Here is a 15,596-nt window from a genome sequence, read left to right as displayed (position 1 = left end):
CGTCAGCTTGACTTAAAGTTTTACTGAGGCCAACAAGGATAAGGATAGAAATTTCTTTTAAATTAGGTAGGTAGAAATTTCTTTCTAAATACAATTTAATTACTTGTTGTCTTTTAATGTGAGTAGTACATTTTTTTTTTTTTTTTTAACATGCTCAACACCAATTACTTATCTTTCCACTAAGGAAAAAAATTTAAAATTAGTCTATGTAATTTGTTTGGTTTGTAATTAACTTCATGTGCTATCAAAATAAATGTAAAGGTCTCTGAAGTATGCTAAAAAAATAGTTTAGTCCTTACAGTCAAATTACGTTTATTGACTTAACAGATTCTAATAACGTTAGAGCCAATAAAATTGTGATACTTATCATATTTAAGTCAGTGTCACATTAATGGAACCTATTAAATTAGTAGACGAAATTTGACTGTGATGATTTAATTGTTTTTTTTTTACATACTTCACGGACTTTTGAGTTCATTTTAATACCACATGGAACTAATGATAAATCAGGTAAACTATAAGGACTGATTTTGCATTTTTTTTCTTTTACTAATGTTGTGATGTTTTCTCACCCAAAGTTTTTTTTATTAAAAAAAAAAATCTTTTTCACATGCCAGTTCGTAGTAAATTTATGTCCTTTCTTTCTCACTCAAACACACAGAATTCCAACAATCTCTCGCCTCCAGACCTTTCTCTGCTTTTTTGCTCACCTTTTTGGTTTTCAAACAAAAAGGTGTGTTATTTCCCAACGCAATTAACATGATTGCTTACATCTCTCGAAGTATAAGGGATAGAAGTTTAAAATTTTCACTTTTTTTTTGGGTAAGCAAAATCACCAAAATGCCCCATTAAAAAAAAAGAAAAGTAGAAATTCAGAAAGGCCCAATTTTGATTAACTTAACTATATTGATTTAATGTTATATATATATATATATATATATATATATATATATTATTATTGAATTGATATTCTAACAATTTCTAGATTGATCAGTATGGTCTTTCTCCTATATAATTCCCTGGAGGATAATAGTTACAGGTGATGAAGACTGAAGAATCCGGGCAATTAGCGAGAGCACAACCAAGCTGATTGGTATTCTTCCATATCACTTGGGTGTAATGCCAGCAGTCCTTGTTCTCCAAGCAAGTATTGGTCTTGTAATCGTAATAGTCCTTCTCCTCATCAACCCAAGTTATCATCGCAGCCTTCGGATCCATCCACCCCTCACCGAAGCCCCAGAAAATGTTCTCACCGTAGGGCCCATTGGAGTGGGCATGCTTGCAACCTCTGGATTCCTGGTATCGAGCGTAGGCACCGGCGTACGATTGTAGGGTTGAGTTCCACTCTAAGGGACCAATTCCATGCCCAACCTCTTTACGGACTTTGTTGTGGAGCTTAACGAAGACTTGAGCCATGGATCCGGCATGGGAAACAAGAGCCAGGGATAGACTCAGAACACAAACCAAAACTACTATGGTATTTGACATATATATATATGGTCGTTTTTTTTGTTTTGTTGTAAATATAGGATCATGTTGCTCATTCTCTTGCAGGTATATATATATACAAATCTTGAGCTATTTTGGGTAATTAATGGATTTAATGATTGGTTGGGGTTTGGTGAGAGAGGCTACTTTCTATACACACATTTTCAGCGGTTTGTACGGTGTTAGGTAGTCCCATTATGGGAGGGAATTTATTGAAATAAAAAAATATATGAAATATATAATCGTGATAGATTTCTAAATCTCGTACATGCATAAGTGATCACATATAAGGAGTTACTAAAAATTAAATGTATTCAATGAATTATGATTTCAAGAGTATGAGAATAATCAATAGATTAAATAAGGGACATAGATTAAGAAATAATAAAATAAAGTGACAATAAATTTACTTGTTACTTCAATTTCATGGACATTTCACATATTGATCAAATTAACATAGAATAAGTCTTAAGATGACAAATGTCCAAGGCCTACGGAAGCTGTAATTATCTTTAAGGTTTGACATAAATCAGAATATATATGTTGTCTTTATATTCTAAAAAAAATAAAACAAAATTGGTGCTACTATGTTCATCATGGAGCACCAACGAGCCTTAGAAAATTTTGACTGCTTTGGATGTGATTACATATATGTTTCCAACAATGCGGTATGTAATTTTTAATCCGGGGTAATTAGTGTAGACTGTGTTATCTAATTATAATTCTCTGACCAATATATATTTAACTTTTACACCTAATTATGTTCTCAAATACCAAATTTACATTTAAAGAAAAAGTAATGATATAGGGAGGATTAGAGTCAATCTAGAGTATGCGATTGCAATGAAACAGGGACCCCTGAATCCCTTAGCGGCAGAAGCCATGGGAGCAATATTGGCGGTGCAGCTATGCCAGGAACTGGGATTGCAACGTTTTCAGCTAGAAGGTGATGCCAAAAATGTGATTGAGGCAGTAACTTCCAAAAATCCTGATGATAGTAGCAGGGGACAGTTGATAGTGGACATACGCTCTTATTTACGTCCAATTCTGGCGTGGGAGATGAGATATGTTCGTCGAGATGGGAACAAGGTGGCTCATGCTTTAGCTAGGATGGCAATTAAGGACACTGTAAACATGGGGTGGTTATATAATCCACCGGAATGTATTAGAGAATTTTTGCAAGGAGACATATCTCCTTTGCAAGCTATAGAATAAATAGACGGCATATGCCTTTTGCTCAAAAAAAAAAAATAGAGTATCTTAAATATGATGTAGCATTTAAAATCACCAATAAATTAAAAGAAACCGAACATGATCTTTGAACTGGAAAAAATCCAATTAGTTATAGTGGAAGAGTATTTTTGTATTTTTACTTTTTGAGGAAACAAAAATACCCCTTCACTATAATTAACTAAATATTCATCCTAATTCCAAAGAAACCAATTCAAAAATAAATAAATAAATAAATACAAGGAAGATACGAACAAACAAGTAATTAGTCAGTAAAAGGTGAAAAGGCAAAAGCTGTCTGGTTTCTATTTTTAATCTGCTCAACCATATCATTGTTACATAAACAAAATTCAAAAGCTGCCATTGATACAAAAGCTTCAGGCCCACGCCATGCCACCATTTGACCAGTTCCAGTTTCCGAACAACAAAAGAGCCGAAAAAGAAGAGAGAAGAGAGGCATCATGTCCTTGTTATTCGTTTCTTTTCTCTTCATTGAGATTTTCGGCTCTGTTAAACCCGATGCTGATCATCATCATGATCATCAGATCGCTACGGAGAATATAGTTCTCCCGGCGCCGTTGGTGCCGGGTTTATACGTCTTCGGAGACTCCCAAGTTGATACTGGCCTCAATACAAATCTAGATACGTTAATGACCGCAACGTATAAGCCTTTTGGCATAGATTTCACCATTGGTGCCACCGGCAGGTTCAGTAATGGCGCCGTCATTACAGATTTCATTGGTAAGCTAACCCTTGAATCCAAATTCCTAGCCACTCTGACATGATTCGATGATAGCTCTACTCATTTGTTCAATGACTTATAATATGACTCTGATACCACTTGTTAAGGGCCTTAAATAACGATTCGAATGAACCCATTTTGCCATGAATAAAAGAAAAAGACAATTTTTTGTTGTGTTCTTTGGCTATTGCTTGAAGTTGAAGAAACATGTTTTCATTTGTGCAGGGCATGATCTTCAGCTACCAACTACGCTTACTTATGGGGCTTACAAGTCCCTAGATGAAGTAGTCACATCTGGTTTCAGCTATGCATCTGCTTCCGCCGGCATTCTTCACGAAACTGGGCATGGACCAGTAAATGTTAAAAGTAATGATTAAATAATTAATTTAAGCTTGTGAGATAATTGGTAATTTAATTTGATTTTAGAGCCAAAATCCTAAGATCTAAGATCCAACATTGACTCTGTTTTTAAAGGGAGAAAATTGGAGCATGGAGAAACAAATTGTCATGTTTAACAAGACAGTTCACGAAAACTTGAGAAGACACATCAACAGCACAGAGCTCCCAAAATACTTGTCGGAGTGTATCTTCCTAGTTTTCATCGGCGCCAGTGACTATGAAATCAATTTTCTTCAAGTTTATTACAACACTAGTAAAAAATATACAAATGAAGAATTTGGCACTCTCCTTGCGATGAAATTAGCGTATCAATCGAAGGTACGTCATCATCATTAATATTTTATAAATAAATAAAAAAGAGAGGAAAAAACTAATTAATTTAACGTTGTTGTTCTACTTTTGGTGCAATTAATATTGCATGCAGGATTTGTATAAACTGGGAGCCAGGAGGATTGTAGTGTTTGAAATAGGCCCTATCGGCTGTTATCCGGCATCACTGAAAGTTTTCGAACCACAGACAAAATGTGCAGAAGACATAAACGAAATGGTAATGATTTTCAACAGGAATCTCCACATAAAGATTGAAGCATTGAGGTCGAAACTTAAAGACGCAACAATACTTATTGCGGAGATGTACGGGCTTATCAGAGACATGATAGATATGCCATCATCATATGGTAATATATATTGCATTTACTTTGTCTCACCAACATATTATTATTAATTATACCACTTGGTAATTCAACTAGAATAATTTTTCTTCCTCTTTTTGTGTACGTTACAAGTTGTGTCAAAGGCTTGCAGTTAATATATAGTTTAAATTATTTGACTACGACCCTCTTTGTTTTGGCGCAAACTATTTTACGTTGGGAAAAAGTTATTATTTTTTGTTATTTGTTTGCAACCTTGAATTAAGGGGTTGACGCATGTTGAAAGCGGTGGAAAATGATTTACGCATATGAGAAGCGTAAATCATTTTACGTCTTGTGAATGTTATATTTTTTCCTTGGTCTACTGCAAATATTTTCAGGTAGACCAATATTTTACGTTGTGCCAGACATTAAAATAAGAAAAAAAAATTCTATAAAATATTTTACGCTGAAACATACGGGGCATAAGTTGTTAGGTCTCTTTCTTAACAAGTGAGACTTAACACGTGAAATCTTTATCTAAAATAAGGATAAATTATGAAATTAAGGTTCGAACTCTAGATTCTACTATGATAAGATGTTAAATCCCTAATGAAAAATGCTACACATACTCTTACTCTCACACTTCCAAGTACATACTACTTAACGTAACACTAAAAATCACTATTAGATTTTAGATTGATCACTTGGATCAATTATGACTTTTGATGACACATCAAGGGAGTGTGTATAACATTTTTCATCATCAATTGTCCTGAAAACTTAAACCGATAAAAAAATTATAAATCAATCATTTAATTAATATAATGAAATTGTGTTATTCTCTCTTAGTTAATTGATTGACTACTCTAACACATTTTTGGTGGGTCTATCTACAGGATTTACAGATATTAGGAACACTTTGTTGTGAAGTGGGAAGAGATGGAATAGGCTTATGCATGCCGGGAGTAGATGTATGCCCAAATAGACGAACAAATCTATTTTGGGATGATCATCATCTCACTGAGGCAGCAAATGTGATTATTGCCGACAAATGCTTTAAGGATTCCAATTTCTGCAGGCCAAAAGGCATCCGTGGAGTTATTTTCTCAGGACAGACTCATAGGCCGGGTTTCTCCTACTTTCTATTCGTAGTAATAATAGCTGGAAATTTTTGTTTTCACAAAATTTTAGGATTCTAAGTTTTTTTTTTTAAAAAAAGATAAAAAAGAAACACCCATACATTTGTTACCCATCCATAGGCCATAGTGAGTTTGTATAGGCAATTTTTGAGTCTCTGGACTTTGTACGTTTATACGAGTTTATTAGCTACATATTAGGTTTATTACAATAGTTATAGTTGTCCACTTGTCTGAGCAGATGTTCGAACTGTCCAAACGCCGTAAAAACATATGATCATTTGATTGGGGTGTTTAATTTGCTAAATATGCACAAGCAAATCATGATCATTTGAGTGGTAAGGGATCATTCCTGGCAAAGTCATAGCAGAAAATGGCCACACCCAAGGCAAACCAAGTCAGATAGACGTGAGAAACCCTAGTTTTGCCTTTGAAAGAACAATCTAGCCATAGTCATTGAGGCCAACACTTGAGCCATCAACAACAGCATAGTTCATCTGTGACAATGCTCGGCGGGAAACCGGGAGTCTTTGTAAGCTCTCCAACACAATCAACAACCATTTATATTTTCAAGAAACCAGAATCCATTACCATCTCCAGTCATCTGATCGTCCGAACTTGCACTAAGAGGAGGAAAAGGCAGCTAATGGACAAGGAAAATTAGGGACTACGTAATAATAAGCATATCACTTTCGGGTTAGATGCACCGAAAAATCCAGTTACAGTTAAACTTCAACTGATTAACTTGAGGCCCCGACAAGAGGGAAGTGAAGTCACACTGTTCATCTGGTGATGCCAGCAGGGAAAACACATACAACAAGACGAAAGAGGTATTTACAAGAAAGATCTTCATCCACCAATCATTCCTCTACATGTTGAAAATAGCTTTCTCTTCCTGATAGTAGTTACTTATCCACCCTTCAATCAACTTGATTTCAATTGCCCTCTGCTCTAGCAACCAATCAGGATCTTCTGAGGTTGATGCACGTAAATCTATATGATGTGCTCCTGAAAAATAAATAATAAAAGGAACGCATTACTTTTAGCAAAATAATATTGTTTCTATGGTTTAGCTGCTTTACTTGCTCCGTCTGATAAAAAGACCTTTAGCTGACAATAGCATCATATTGCAGGATTGCATAATCCACACTCACATAAACACACACATACACACACTCATGCAGCCAGCCAAAGATCAGGGAAAAACAAGATTAAAGACCAAAGTAAGTCAAGATATGGTGTAGGCTGTTTTGGATTGCTTCATTTGAATTTCCTTAAAATGAGAATATTAAGATGGAAATATAAAAATCAAGGTAAAATTAGAAAGGGTAGCCCTATTTCTACACCAGTTGTTGTTTCTTCCACAACCCCTCTTACAACTTTAGTTCCCACACTACGAGATAGGGTTGTGTGGAAGAAACAAAAACTGGTCTTGAAATATCATTTTCCAACAACAAACAAATACACAAGGAAGCAGTGTATGAGGACAAAATGAGAGACAAGTCTTGAATGAATTTCACAAGACAAAGACTTGGGACTCTCGACTCACACTAATGTCACTTGTATTGAGGAGGCAATTTGAAAAAGAAGATTTTGAGTTAATTAAAAAGACATGAAGTAGTCCTACACAAGCTAAAAGGATCAATGTGGTCAAATACAATCAGCGAGGGATCTGGCTTTGTTGATTGATTTACCACAATATCATTAGAAGTGACAAAACAAGCCAATCATACTAAAACAACTGAAACTGACCCTTTGAGTTGGTTGGGCCAACTACCAGCTTCTATTGAGCCACATGTTGGAACTCGATAACATTGGGATGGCTAGGCCAGTAGATTCTTATTCTCATAAATTATCTATAATATTATATCTTTTGACACCCACTACTTGAATAGGATCAACCAACCACGATATTTTTGGGGAAAAAAGAAAAAGAAAAAGCCAAGTAGGGATTAGATCAGTTCGTATCCATTCAAGATTGTAGATTTCAAGTAAATAAGATGGGTGCCTGCCTTTAGCCCTCATGTCCTGTTATCATGACCGATTTGATAAAAAATCAATTTTGACCCACCAAATAGTCCTTCTCACAAATAAAAGTGAAGCACATTATAGTTGATCTAAGAACAGAAGATGTACTCACAAGAAACATTACCTTCTTTAGTAACAAGAGCAACAATAGTTTCAGATACATTCTGCAGGACACTGCAACAGATGTCATGTACAATGATCAGAATTCAGATTTTAAATTTTTAACAACACTAGGCAATAATATATGCAGAATGAAGAAGTACCCGCCACCACTCCAGGGATCCAACAGGCCATTTGAGAAAATGATGTTACTTCCAAACTTTTTCAGGGCGGTCTTGATATCCTTCACAACGAAATACAAAAGATCAGATTTATAATATAGCATTTGAGAAGTAAAACCCTTCTGGATATTATGTATGTGAGAGCTAAAAGGCATCATCCACGGAATGGACCATGCTGTTGCAAAAAGTTACCGGTTTCCAAAATTTCTGCGTTTGATTTGAACACTTGAAATTGCCCATACAATCCACTAAGATAAATATGTTATGTAACTCAACAACCAATTACTACCAACCAAAAAAAAAAGGTAGAACGGAAGAGATAATAAGACCACTATGAACAGAATCAGCAACTAAAAAATGCAAGCTGTCACTCTTTAGAGAAAATATTCTAATGCAATTTGATTTAAATGGATGTTATCAATAAATTTGAAATGCGTGACACTTACATGTCCACCAAACACCGTTGTTATCCATCTAGGCCTGGGAATCACCCTGAAATCTTTCCAGCATTCATCTTGAAAGGAAGAGAAATTATAGTCATATGTTGGAAACATGCTCACATCCCGGCTACTAGACATTGGCATAACCATCTCGGTGCATGCCTATATTATGAAAAATAAAAAGTGGAAGCACGTAAATAAACAACAACAAAATTGATAAGTTATTTATCACCAACCATCATTTAGAAAAATACAATAACATAAAAAAGTACTAAGGAGCTCTAGACCTGCCAGTTCCAACCATCCAAGCCATGAGGATCATCATCCAATTGAAAGCAGTCAACGCTTCCAGAATAGTTGTAATAGATGCTTACTCCTTCAAATATGCGCTCCAGAATGCTAGAACCAGTAGGAGAGCCATCCATCTTTCTGCAAACCTACAAGAAGATTCAAATTATATCTAATTTGTAACAAAATTGAAAGTGCTCCAGAAATTTAAACAATATTGCTCAAAATTGATGTCCTGCGAGCTAAACAGTTGGTATAAGATACTTTTGGTTATGGAACAAATAGGTGGCAAATAACAGGTATCAAAGGACTTTAATTTAGACTATGAGATTCTTCATATGTGTGCAAACCGTGAGAGATTTTTCAAATTGTATCATAAACTCAACTAACCTCTCTTATTGGATGTCCAGGCAACGGCATCATAAACTCAGAACTATAAGGGTAGTTCACCATTGCCAAATAACTATAAGCAGAATCCAACCAATTTCTCAGATCTTCTGTGCTTTTTAATGTCCTGTCAACTTCCTCTGATTAGTTAAGACTCAATAACCCAAACTAGAAAAATACTCAGTATAAACAAGACTATTTGTATTCAGTCATCATTAGCTCATACAGAAACAGGGCATACATTTCTTTCATTCTTTTTCCTTACCCGCATAAGCGGAACGTTTTGGTCAGTTGCAGAAGGCCATCATTTTTCTGACCCTCGGATGTTATTACATCCCATGACTCCTTTATAGTGTTAAAACAGCTGGTACTTTCACGCTATGAAGAAAGTGATCATGTTATAATGCAGCCCATATACATATAATGAATACTATAACGGAGATGAAAGCAAACGACAAAGAGAAGCACACCTTGAAAGTATTGGAAACAATGTCATAAAATGTTTCGGGAGGCACAATATCTTCAAACTGAAGAATCGGTGCCGAAGAAGCAAGCGCACCAACGGCAACGTGAGGATACTTGAGTCTCATCCATGCCGCTAACACTAATTCGAATATATATAATGCCAATAATTAGTCAATTAACCAATGCTAACAGAAAAAGAAATGCAAACATCATTTCTTACAATGTGCGAGAACACTTACTTCCACCGTAGGATCCACCGAATAACACGACAGGACAAGCCTCGGCGGACAAATTTCGCTTCAATTCCCTAATCAACACCGCGAAATCGGCGAGGGCTTGTTCGGCCGTGAGATAGGATAACGTAGTGGCGTTCTTGTACGCCTCGTCTCTACTTCCATACGGCATAGACTCGCCATAGTATCGGTGCTGCCCATCGATCAAATAGTTTCAAGCTACACGTGTTTTCCAATAACAGGAGCAAAAGAAAAAAGAAAGACTTACTTCAGGAAAAACGACCATGGCGCCGAAGCGAGGAGCGATTTCCCAGACGAAGCCGGTATTAGCGGCGAACCACGCGATGTCGCCCTCATTGCCGCAATAGAAGAAGATGGGGCCACGGCGTTGAGGGCCCGCCCAGTGCTCGGTGCTGATGAGGTACCGCTGCGGGAAATTCGGGAGCTCCGAGAAGCTGAAGTGGTCGAGCCGCTGCGAAAAGTATCGGGTTTCGTACCGGTATTTTTGTTGTTGTTGTTGATGACGATGACTGTGATTCGGTGGCTGTGAGAATCTGCCCAAGAAGCGTGGGGCCCATCTGGAGGAAGAAGAGGAGGAGGAGGAGGGAGAATTGGACGGCTCTGATGCGAGCGACGGCCGAGATGAAAAGATATTGATGATGATGATGAGAAGAGATAAGACGAGAATTGATGGTTTGGTTTTTGTTGCCATTTTGGTGCGATTATTATCCTTAGGGATTCTGTGTTTGAGCTTTGAATCGCGGTTGAGGCGGTTCTGTTGAGGCCGGAAGGTGGGGGGTGGGACTCGGTGGTTGAGGGAGCATCATAGGTAGCGTGGTCTCGAGTAATGGGATACGCAAGGAATAGTGGAATACTTTCCCTTTAGATGCGGTGTGATTGTTGACGTCAGCGTATGACGACTTGGGTAGTTTGGCAAGTGGGGATTACTCTACGGTGTACGACTCTACTCTGCGTCGATGGAGAGGGGAGGGGAGAGTCTAAAGCAGGATTAGAGTAAAGGAAGCATGAATCGGGTCGGTCGCAATCAATGCAATAGAAAAATGGACCAATTATTACACATACGTCCAAAGGATCGTGTACCAAATGCAATAGAAAAATCTACCATACAGTTCAAATGTCTACCAAAGAAAAAATGGTCAAAAATTAGATACGGACAGATATATACGTGTCGATATATTGTTTGGTGTTGAACTGGTCTAGTAAATTTCTGTTAACATTACTAACATCTTGTTTGAGATTATGTTTTGAGAGAAGGGAGTTCTTCGTATCTAAAGTGTTGTGTCAAACAAAAGCTAACTTGTAATGTAAAAAAATTTAAAAGCATTTTTTTTTTTAAACTTTTTTTACTCTAAAAATAACTAAAATGCACTTTTAACAAAAATTTAAAAATTATATTTCTCACACATAATCTCAAACATTCTTTAAGAGTAAGAGGCATGTTACACATTAGTGTGACAATGGGCTTCACCTTACAGGCCCAAAGAAAGCCCACCACCTATACAGACATTAGACTACCTAAACACCCCACCTTGGAGCGAGAAGCCCACGAATCAAAAGGGGGCGCTAACGCAGCTCAAATCCACTAAGATCATTCAGTTCAAACAAACTATACATGTCCAACAATAAAGAAAGGCAAAATTTGTCTAACAAACTCAATCCTGTCAAACAAAGTTTAAATACAGTCAAAACCGCCATGTAACCCCTCCAAGGTTGTTATAGAATAAATCAACCTAGCAACAAACTCCATATTTTTGGGAGTCAAGTGAGAGTCCATCCACTACTCACACACCCAGATATTTTATAAAAGGAACCGCCCACCACCTCACTAAAGAAACAATGAACTCTCTCTACTCTTATCTTGGTATTATTTTCTATTCTATTATTCTTTCTAAATATCTCCATAATTCTAGCTTAGGCAAGGAAGGTGAAACAGCTGTCACACCCCCTCCCCCCCCTTTGCAACCTTCCATCACCTATCATTCTCTTATTTTTAGCATGCTTTAGATCCGAGTCGCTACCTAGGTTGACAACTATCTCAACACACATCATTCTTTATCTCATCTTTCATTCATTTTCTGTATAATGAATTAATGAATCTACCACTGAAAATTAGTAAGATCCTCATGATTTCACAAATTTAATGATGAATCCATTCAATTTAAAAAAATAAAATAAAAAATAGTTAAAAAAATAATGTATAGCATGCCTCTTTACAAAAGTTGAAAAGCAAATCATAAAAATCTATTGTACAAAAATTTAAGGAGAAACTTCACTAAGGACCCCCAAACTTCCACCCGTTTTGAAATACCCTCTATGAACTTCAAAATCTCTCAATTTAGTCCCCTGAACTTTCAATTTGGATTCCTTTGTCAGATTTTAAATGTCATATGACATTTATACCCCTGGCTTTTGTATAAAATTTCAACTTCTAAAATGTTTTTTTATTTTTAAAAAAACAAAAATCAGGGATATTTTGGTCTTTTTTTAAATTTTGAACGGCTAAAATTAATGGAATTGTCCAAATTAAGAGCAATTGAAAGTTTAGGAGACTAAATTGAGATATTTTGAAATTCATGAAGGGTATTTTAAAACGGGTAAAAGTTTAGACGTCCTTAGTGAAATTTCTCCAAAATTTAAAGCACGAAACAGGTGACAAGAAATATCACTCATCAACAAGGGCCCGACGACAAATAAGCCTTAGCGGGCCCTTGTGGATGAGTGATATTTCTATTCTTTTTTTAAGGGTTAGCCTGCTCATCGGACAGGTGGAGCATTTATATATGTTAGCGTTAGCCTGCTCACCATGTATGTCCGTATACATGGTGCGGTCAATTGTAAAATATACGAACTAATTCTGTGTTTTTTTAAAAAAACTAAAAAAATAAAGAATATATAACAAGTGTATTGGCGGCTATGGAGATCATTTGTAAAATCATTGAGGAATAGTGTGCTCAGCCCAAGAGGCAACTTGAGTGAGGATATTCATCGCACCAGATTTTGAAGAATATATATATATATTTTGTATTCTCTTTAGACGTACCTTCCCTCGAATGAGTATTAATCCACTGAAACTTACATAACATGAGCAGTTTTTCATTCCCACCCAATCTTGGACCAGGAACGTCAGACCATGGTTGTGGTTTGACCGTACATCTGCTTTAAACATTCTGAATTCCTGATAAAGACAATGGAGGTTTGACAAAAACAAAATAGGATTGGTTCGACAATGCTGATTCGTGGATTATCCGATCGTCAATTTGTGATAATTAAGAAATTATATGATGCTTACACTTGTTTGCATCTTCGCATATATATAAATCCACTGAAACTTACATAACATGAGCAATTTTCCCTTCCCACCCAATCTTGGACCAGGAAAGTCAGACCAACGTTGTGGTTTGACCACACATCTGCTTCAAACATTATGAATTCCTGATAAAGACAATGGAGGTTTAACAAAAAGGAAATAGAATTGGTCCGACGATGCTGATTCGTGAATTATCCGATCCTCAATTTGTGATAATTAAGAAATTATATGATGCTTACATTTGTTTGCATCTTCACACACACACACACACATATATATATATTCTGTGTTCTCTTTGGATGTACCTTCTCTCGAATGAGTATTAATCCACTGGAACTTACATAACATGAGTAGTTTTCCGTTCCCACCCAATCTTGGACCAGGAAAGTTAGACCATGGTTGTGGTTTGACCGTACATCTGCTTCAAACATTCTGAATTCCTGATAAAGACAATGGAGGTTTGACAAAAAGGAAATAGAATTGGTTCGACAATGCTGATTCGTGGATTATCCGATCGTCAATTTGTGATAATTAAGAAATTATATGATGCTTACACTTGTTTGCATCTTCGCATTTTCGTGGGTTCTATTATGTGTTAATGTGAGAATTCACATATATATGCAACAACCGACGTTGTTATTGTTAAATCACCAATTATTATAAGGGTTTAAGTTAATTAAAAATAATTATTATTTAATTAAGATTCAAATAGTTATGATAGTGGAAATATTGTACTTTGAGATTAGCCTAAGCACATTCATTCAAATAATAAAAAATAAATATCAAAGCACAAAATATAACAATATTCGACGTAGTTCAACAAACTCCATGCTTGCATGCATGGAACACAAATATATTTTAAAATTTGAAAAGGTAAGTATATGGGGATATTTTATTCATCCTCATCGACCAAATTATCTGAGAGACCGTGAATTCTCTCGATGAATTTAGGAGAGTAAATTCAATGAAACATGAGAAAATTGAAGACATTCAAAATATAGTGCAAATGGTGCTTAAGAGTCCTCCACCAGGAGCACTAAAATTCAATTGGGATTGTTAAATATATTGGATAATATATTAGAAGCGGAAGAAAGAAAGAGAAGAGAGAGAGAGAGCGAAAGCACACAATGGACTACATTGTATTGACTCTAATAATAATAATGAATACAGAGACCTCTATTTAGAGAGAGGCAAGTAATCTAAAAAATTAAGGAAAGGTAAACCTAGTAGACTAATAATACCTAAAGAAGTAAATAACAAGTAATATTCTTAACAGGGATGTTGCACTTGATGAACCAAATGGATGCGGACGCATAGGCATTAGTATCATTGTGCAGGATCATGACGGATATGTACTTGCAGCAAAAAGTACAACCAAACATGCAATAATTGAGTCAATAGCGACGGAAAAGCATTAGTTGTATTGTATGCATGGCAGAAACCGCAGAATTCAGTCGTAACTTGAGACTACAGAAAGTCATACTATGAAGAAATGCACTGCATATATACTGAATGCTACAAAGACAAATGACGGAAGATTAAGAAAGCTTGTGAATAATACAAAAGGTGTTTTGAACATGTTGCAAGACGGGTGAGTAGATTAACCATATGAAAAGGGAAGCTAGTTCTTTTGTTTGTGACATTATATCATTAGACCCAACATTTTCTCTCTTAATAATTATTAATGAATTATGAATGGTTCTAAAAACTACACTCATAAAACTCTCACAACCCAAACCAGATCTTTTGGTATATTCAACCTAAACTCTCGATCGATCTCAGCTCACAGACTTGAAACTCTCATAATCCCAAAATTATGATACATCTAATGTTGCTTGCACGTTGTAATAAACAAACTTTCGATTAACACAAACATGCACAAGTACCCTTTTCCCTTTATTGAACAAAAAAAATAAAATAAAAAAATACAAGAGAACCTGCTTAGGCCGAAACCCTAGCTACTTGGGCCTAAGCCTCTAATTGGACCAAAGCTACTAACCAAACCCTTAACAACACTGCCTATACACAAGCTTGAAATCGCAATTTATCATTTTCTTAGTGTCGGTGTGAGACTGCCACGCTTACACAGGAGCCATTACACACGCTTACTTCTTTGCTGGCAGGAAATGCTAGACACACCTTCATTTTTACACTTTTAAGTGTATATTTTTTGACATGACAGTAAAAATTATTATTATATTTTGAATTTTTGAATGTATGTTATAATATACTGTGTGAGATTTGATATTATGGGAATATATTAGCATTGATTGTAATTGATACAATCAAATAAGAAACATTCAATATTAATTTGATTTTATCAACCATTTCATTTTGTATTCTCTCCGCATCCCTATAAATAGATACCATTTGTATTATTAAATTATCCATTGAATAAAAAGCATATTGTAACCTTTATGACTTTATCTGTTGATGTAAACGGAACCACATAAAAAGTCTTGTATCTTTCATTATTATTTCCACAATTTAATTATCTTTTGGCCTTCTGTTGGCCGAAC

The 15,596-nt window shown here is 35.8% G+C and overlaps 3 protein-coding genes across 3 annotated transcripts; 1 reads left to right on the top strand and 2 right to left on the bottom strand.

Annotated features, from left to right (window-relative positions):
• Positions 1–986: 986 nt before the first annotated feature.
• On the bottom strand, positions 987–1,492 carry LOC132172891 (pathogenesis-related protein PRB1-3-like). Its single transcript, XM_059584452.1, has one exon. It carries the CDS (start codon positions 1,486–1,488, stop codon positions 991–993), a length of 498 nt encoding a protein of 165 aa, XP_059440435.1. The 5' UTR covers positions 1,489–1,492; the 3' UTR covers positions 987–990.
• Positions 1,493–2,370: 878 nt separating this feature from the next.
• Positions 2,371–5,419, top strand: LOC132168502 (GDSL esterase/lipase 7-like). Its single transcript, XM_059579491.1, has 6 exons — positions 2,371–2,616; positions 3,216–3,459; positions 3,686–3,813; positions 3,935–4,177; positions 4,284–4,536; positions 5,388–5,419. The coding sequence occupies exons 1-6, from the start codon at positions 2,371–2,373 to the stop codon at positions 5,417–5,419; spliced, it is 1,146 nt and encodes a 381-aa protein (XP_059435474.1).
• An 855-nt stretch (positions 5,420–6,274) lies between these two features.
• LOC132171315 (uncharacterized) lies at positions 6,275–10,674 on the bottom strand. The gene is made up of 10 exons (XM_059582601.1): positions 10,018–10,674; positions 9,756–9,942; positions 9,522–9,655; positions 9,317–9,429; positions 9,055–9,178; positions 8,664–8,813; positions 8,383–8,538; positions 7,919–7,998; positions 7,780–7,829; positions 6,275–6,635 (listed from the first exon to the last, which is right to left on the bottom strand). The coding sequence occupies exons 1-10, from the start codon at positions 10,459–10,461 to the stop codon at positions 6,496–6,498; spliced, it is 1,578 nt and encodes a 525-aa protein (XP_059438584.1). The 5' UTR covers positions 10,462–10,674; the 3' UTR covers positions 6,275–6,495.
• Between the last annotated feature and the right edge of the window lie 4,922 nt (positions 10,675–15,596).

Source organism: Corylus avellana, chromosome ca2, assembly GCF_901000735.1.
Source record: "Corylus avellana chromosome ca2, CavTom2PMs-1.0".
Classification (NCBI taxonomy): domain Eukaryota; kingdom Viridiplantae; phylum Streptophyta; class Magnoliopsida; order Fagales; family Betulaceae; genus Corylus; species Corylus avellana.
The sequence above is the reverse complement of the archived record's forward strand: the minus strand, read 5'-3'. Positions and strand labels throughout refer to the sequence as shown.

What these genes read in the sequence shown, in the direction of transcription:
- LOC132172891 (XM_059584452.1), bottom strand. Translation starts at nt 1,488, where the DNA reads ATGTCAAATACCATAGTAGTTTTGGTTTGTGTTCTGAGTCTATCCCTG.
- LOC132168502 (XM_059579491.1), top strand. Translation starts at nt 2,371, where the DNA reads ATGGGAGCAATATTGGCGGTGCAGCTATGCCAGGAACTGGGATTGCAA. An exon ending in CGTCATTACAGATTTCATTG is followed by an intron (nt 3,460 to 3,685) that starts GTAAGCTAACCC and finishes TCATTTGTGCAG; the next exon opens with GGCATGATCTTCAGCTACCA. An exon ending in ACGAAACTGGGCATGGACCA is followed by an intron (nt 3,814 to 3,934) that starts GTAAATGTTAAA and finishes CTGTTTTTAAAG; the next exon opens with GGAGAAAATTGGAGCATGGA.
- LOC132171315 (XM_059582601.1), bottom strand. Translation starts at nt 10,461, where the DNA reads ATGGCAACAAAAACCAAACCATCAATTCTCGTCTTATCTCTTCTCATC. An exon ending in CCATGGTCGTTTTTCCTGAA is followed by an intron (nt 9,943 to 10,017) that starts GTAAGTCTTTCT and finishes ATCGATGGGCAG; the next exon opens with CACCGATACTATGGCGAGTC. An exon ending in CTGGACATCCAATAAGAGAG is followed by an intron (nt 8,814 to 9,054) that starts GTTAGTTGAGTT and finishes ATCTTCTTGTAG; the next exon opens with GTTTGCAGAAAGATGGATGG.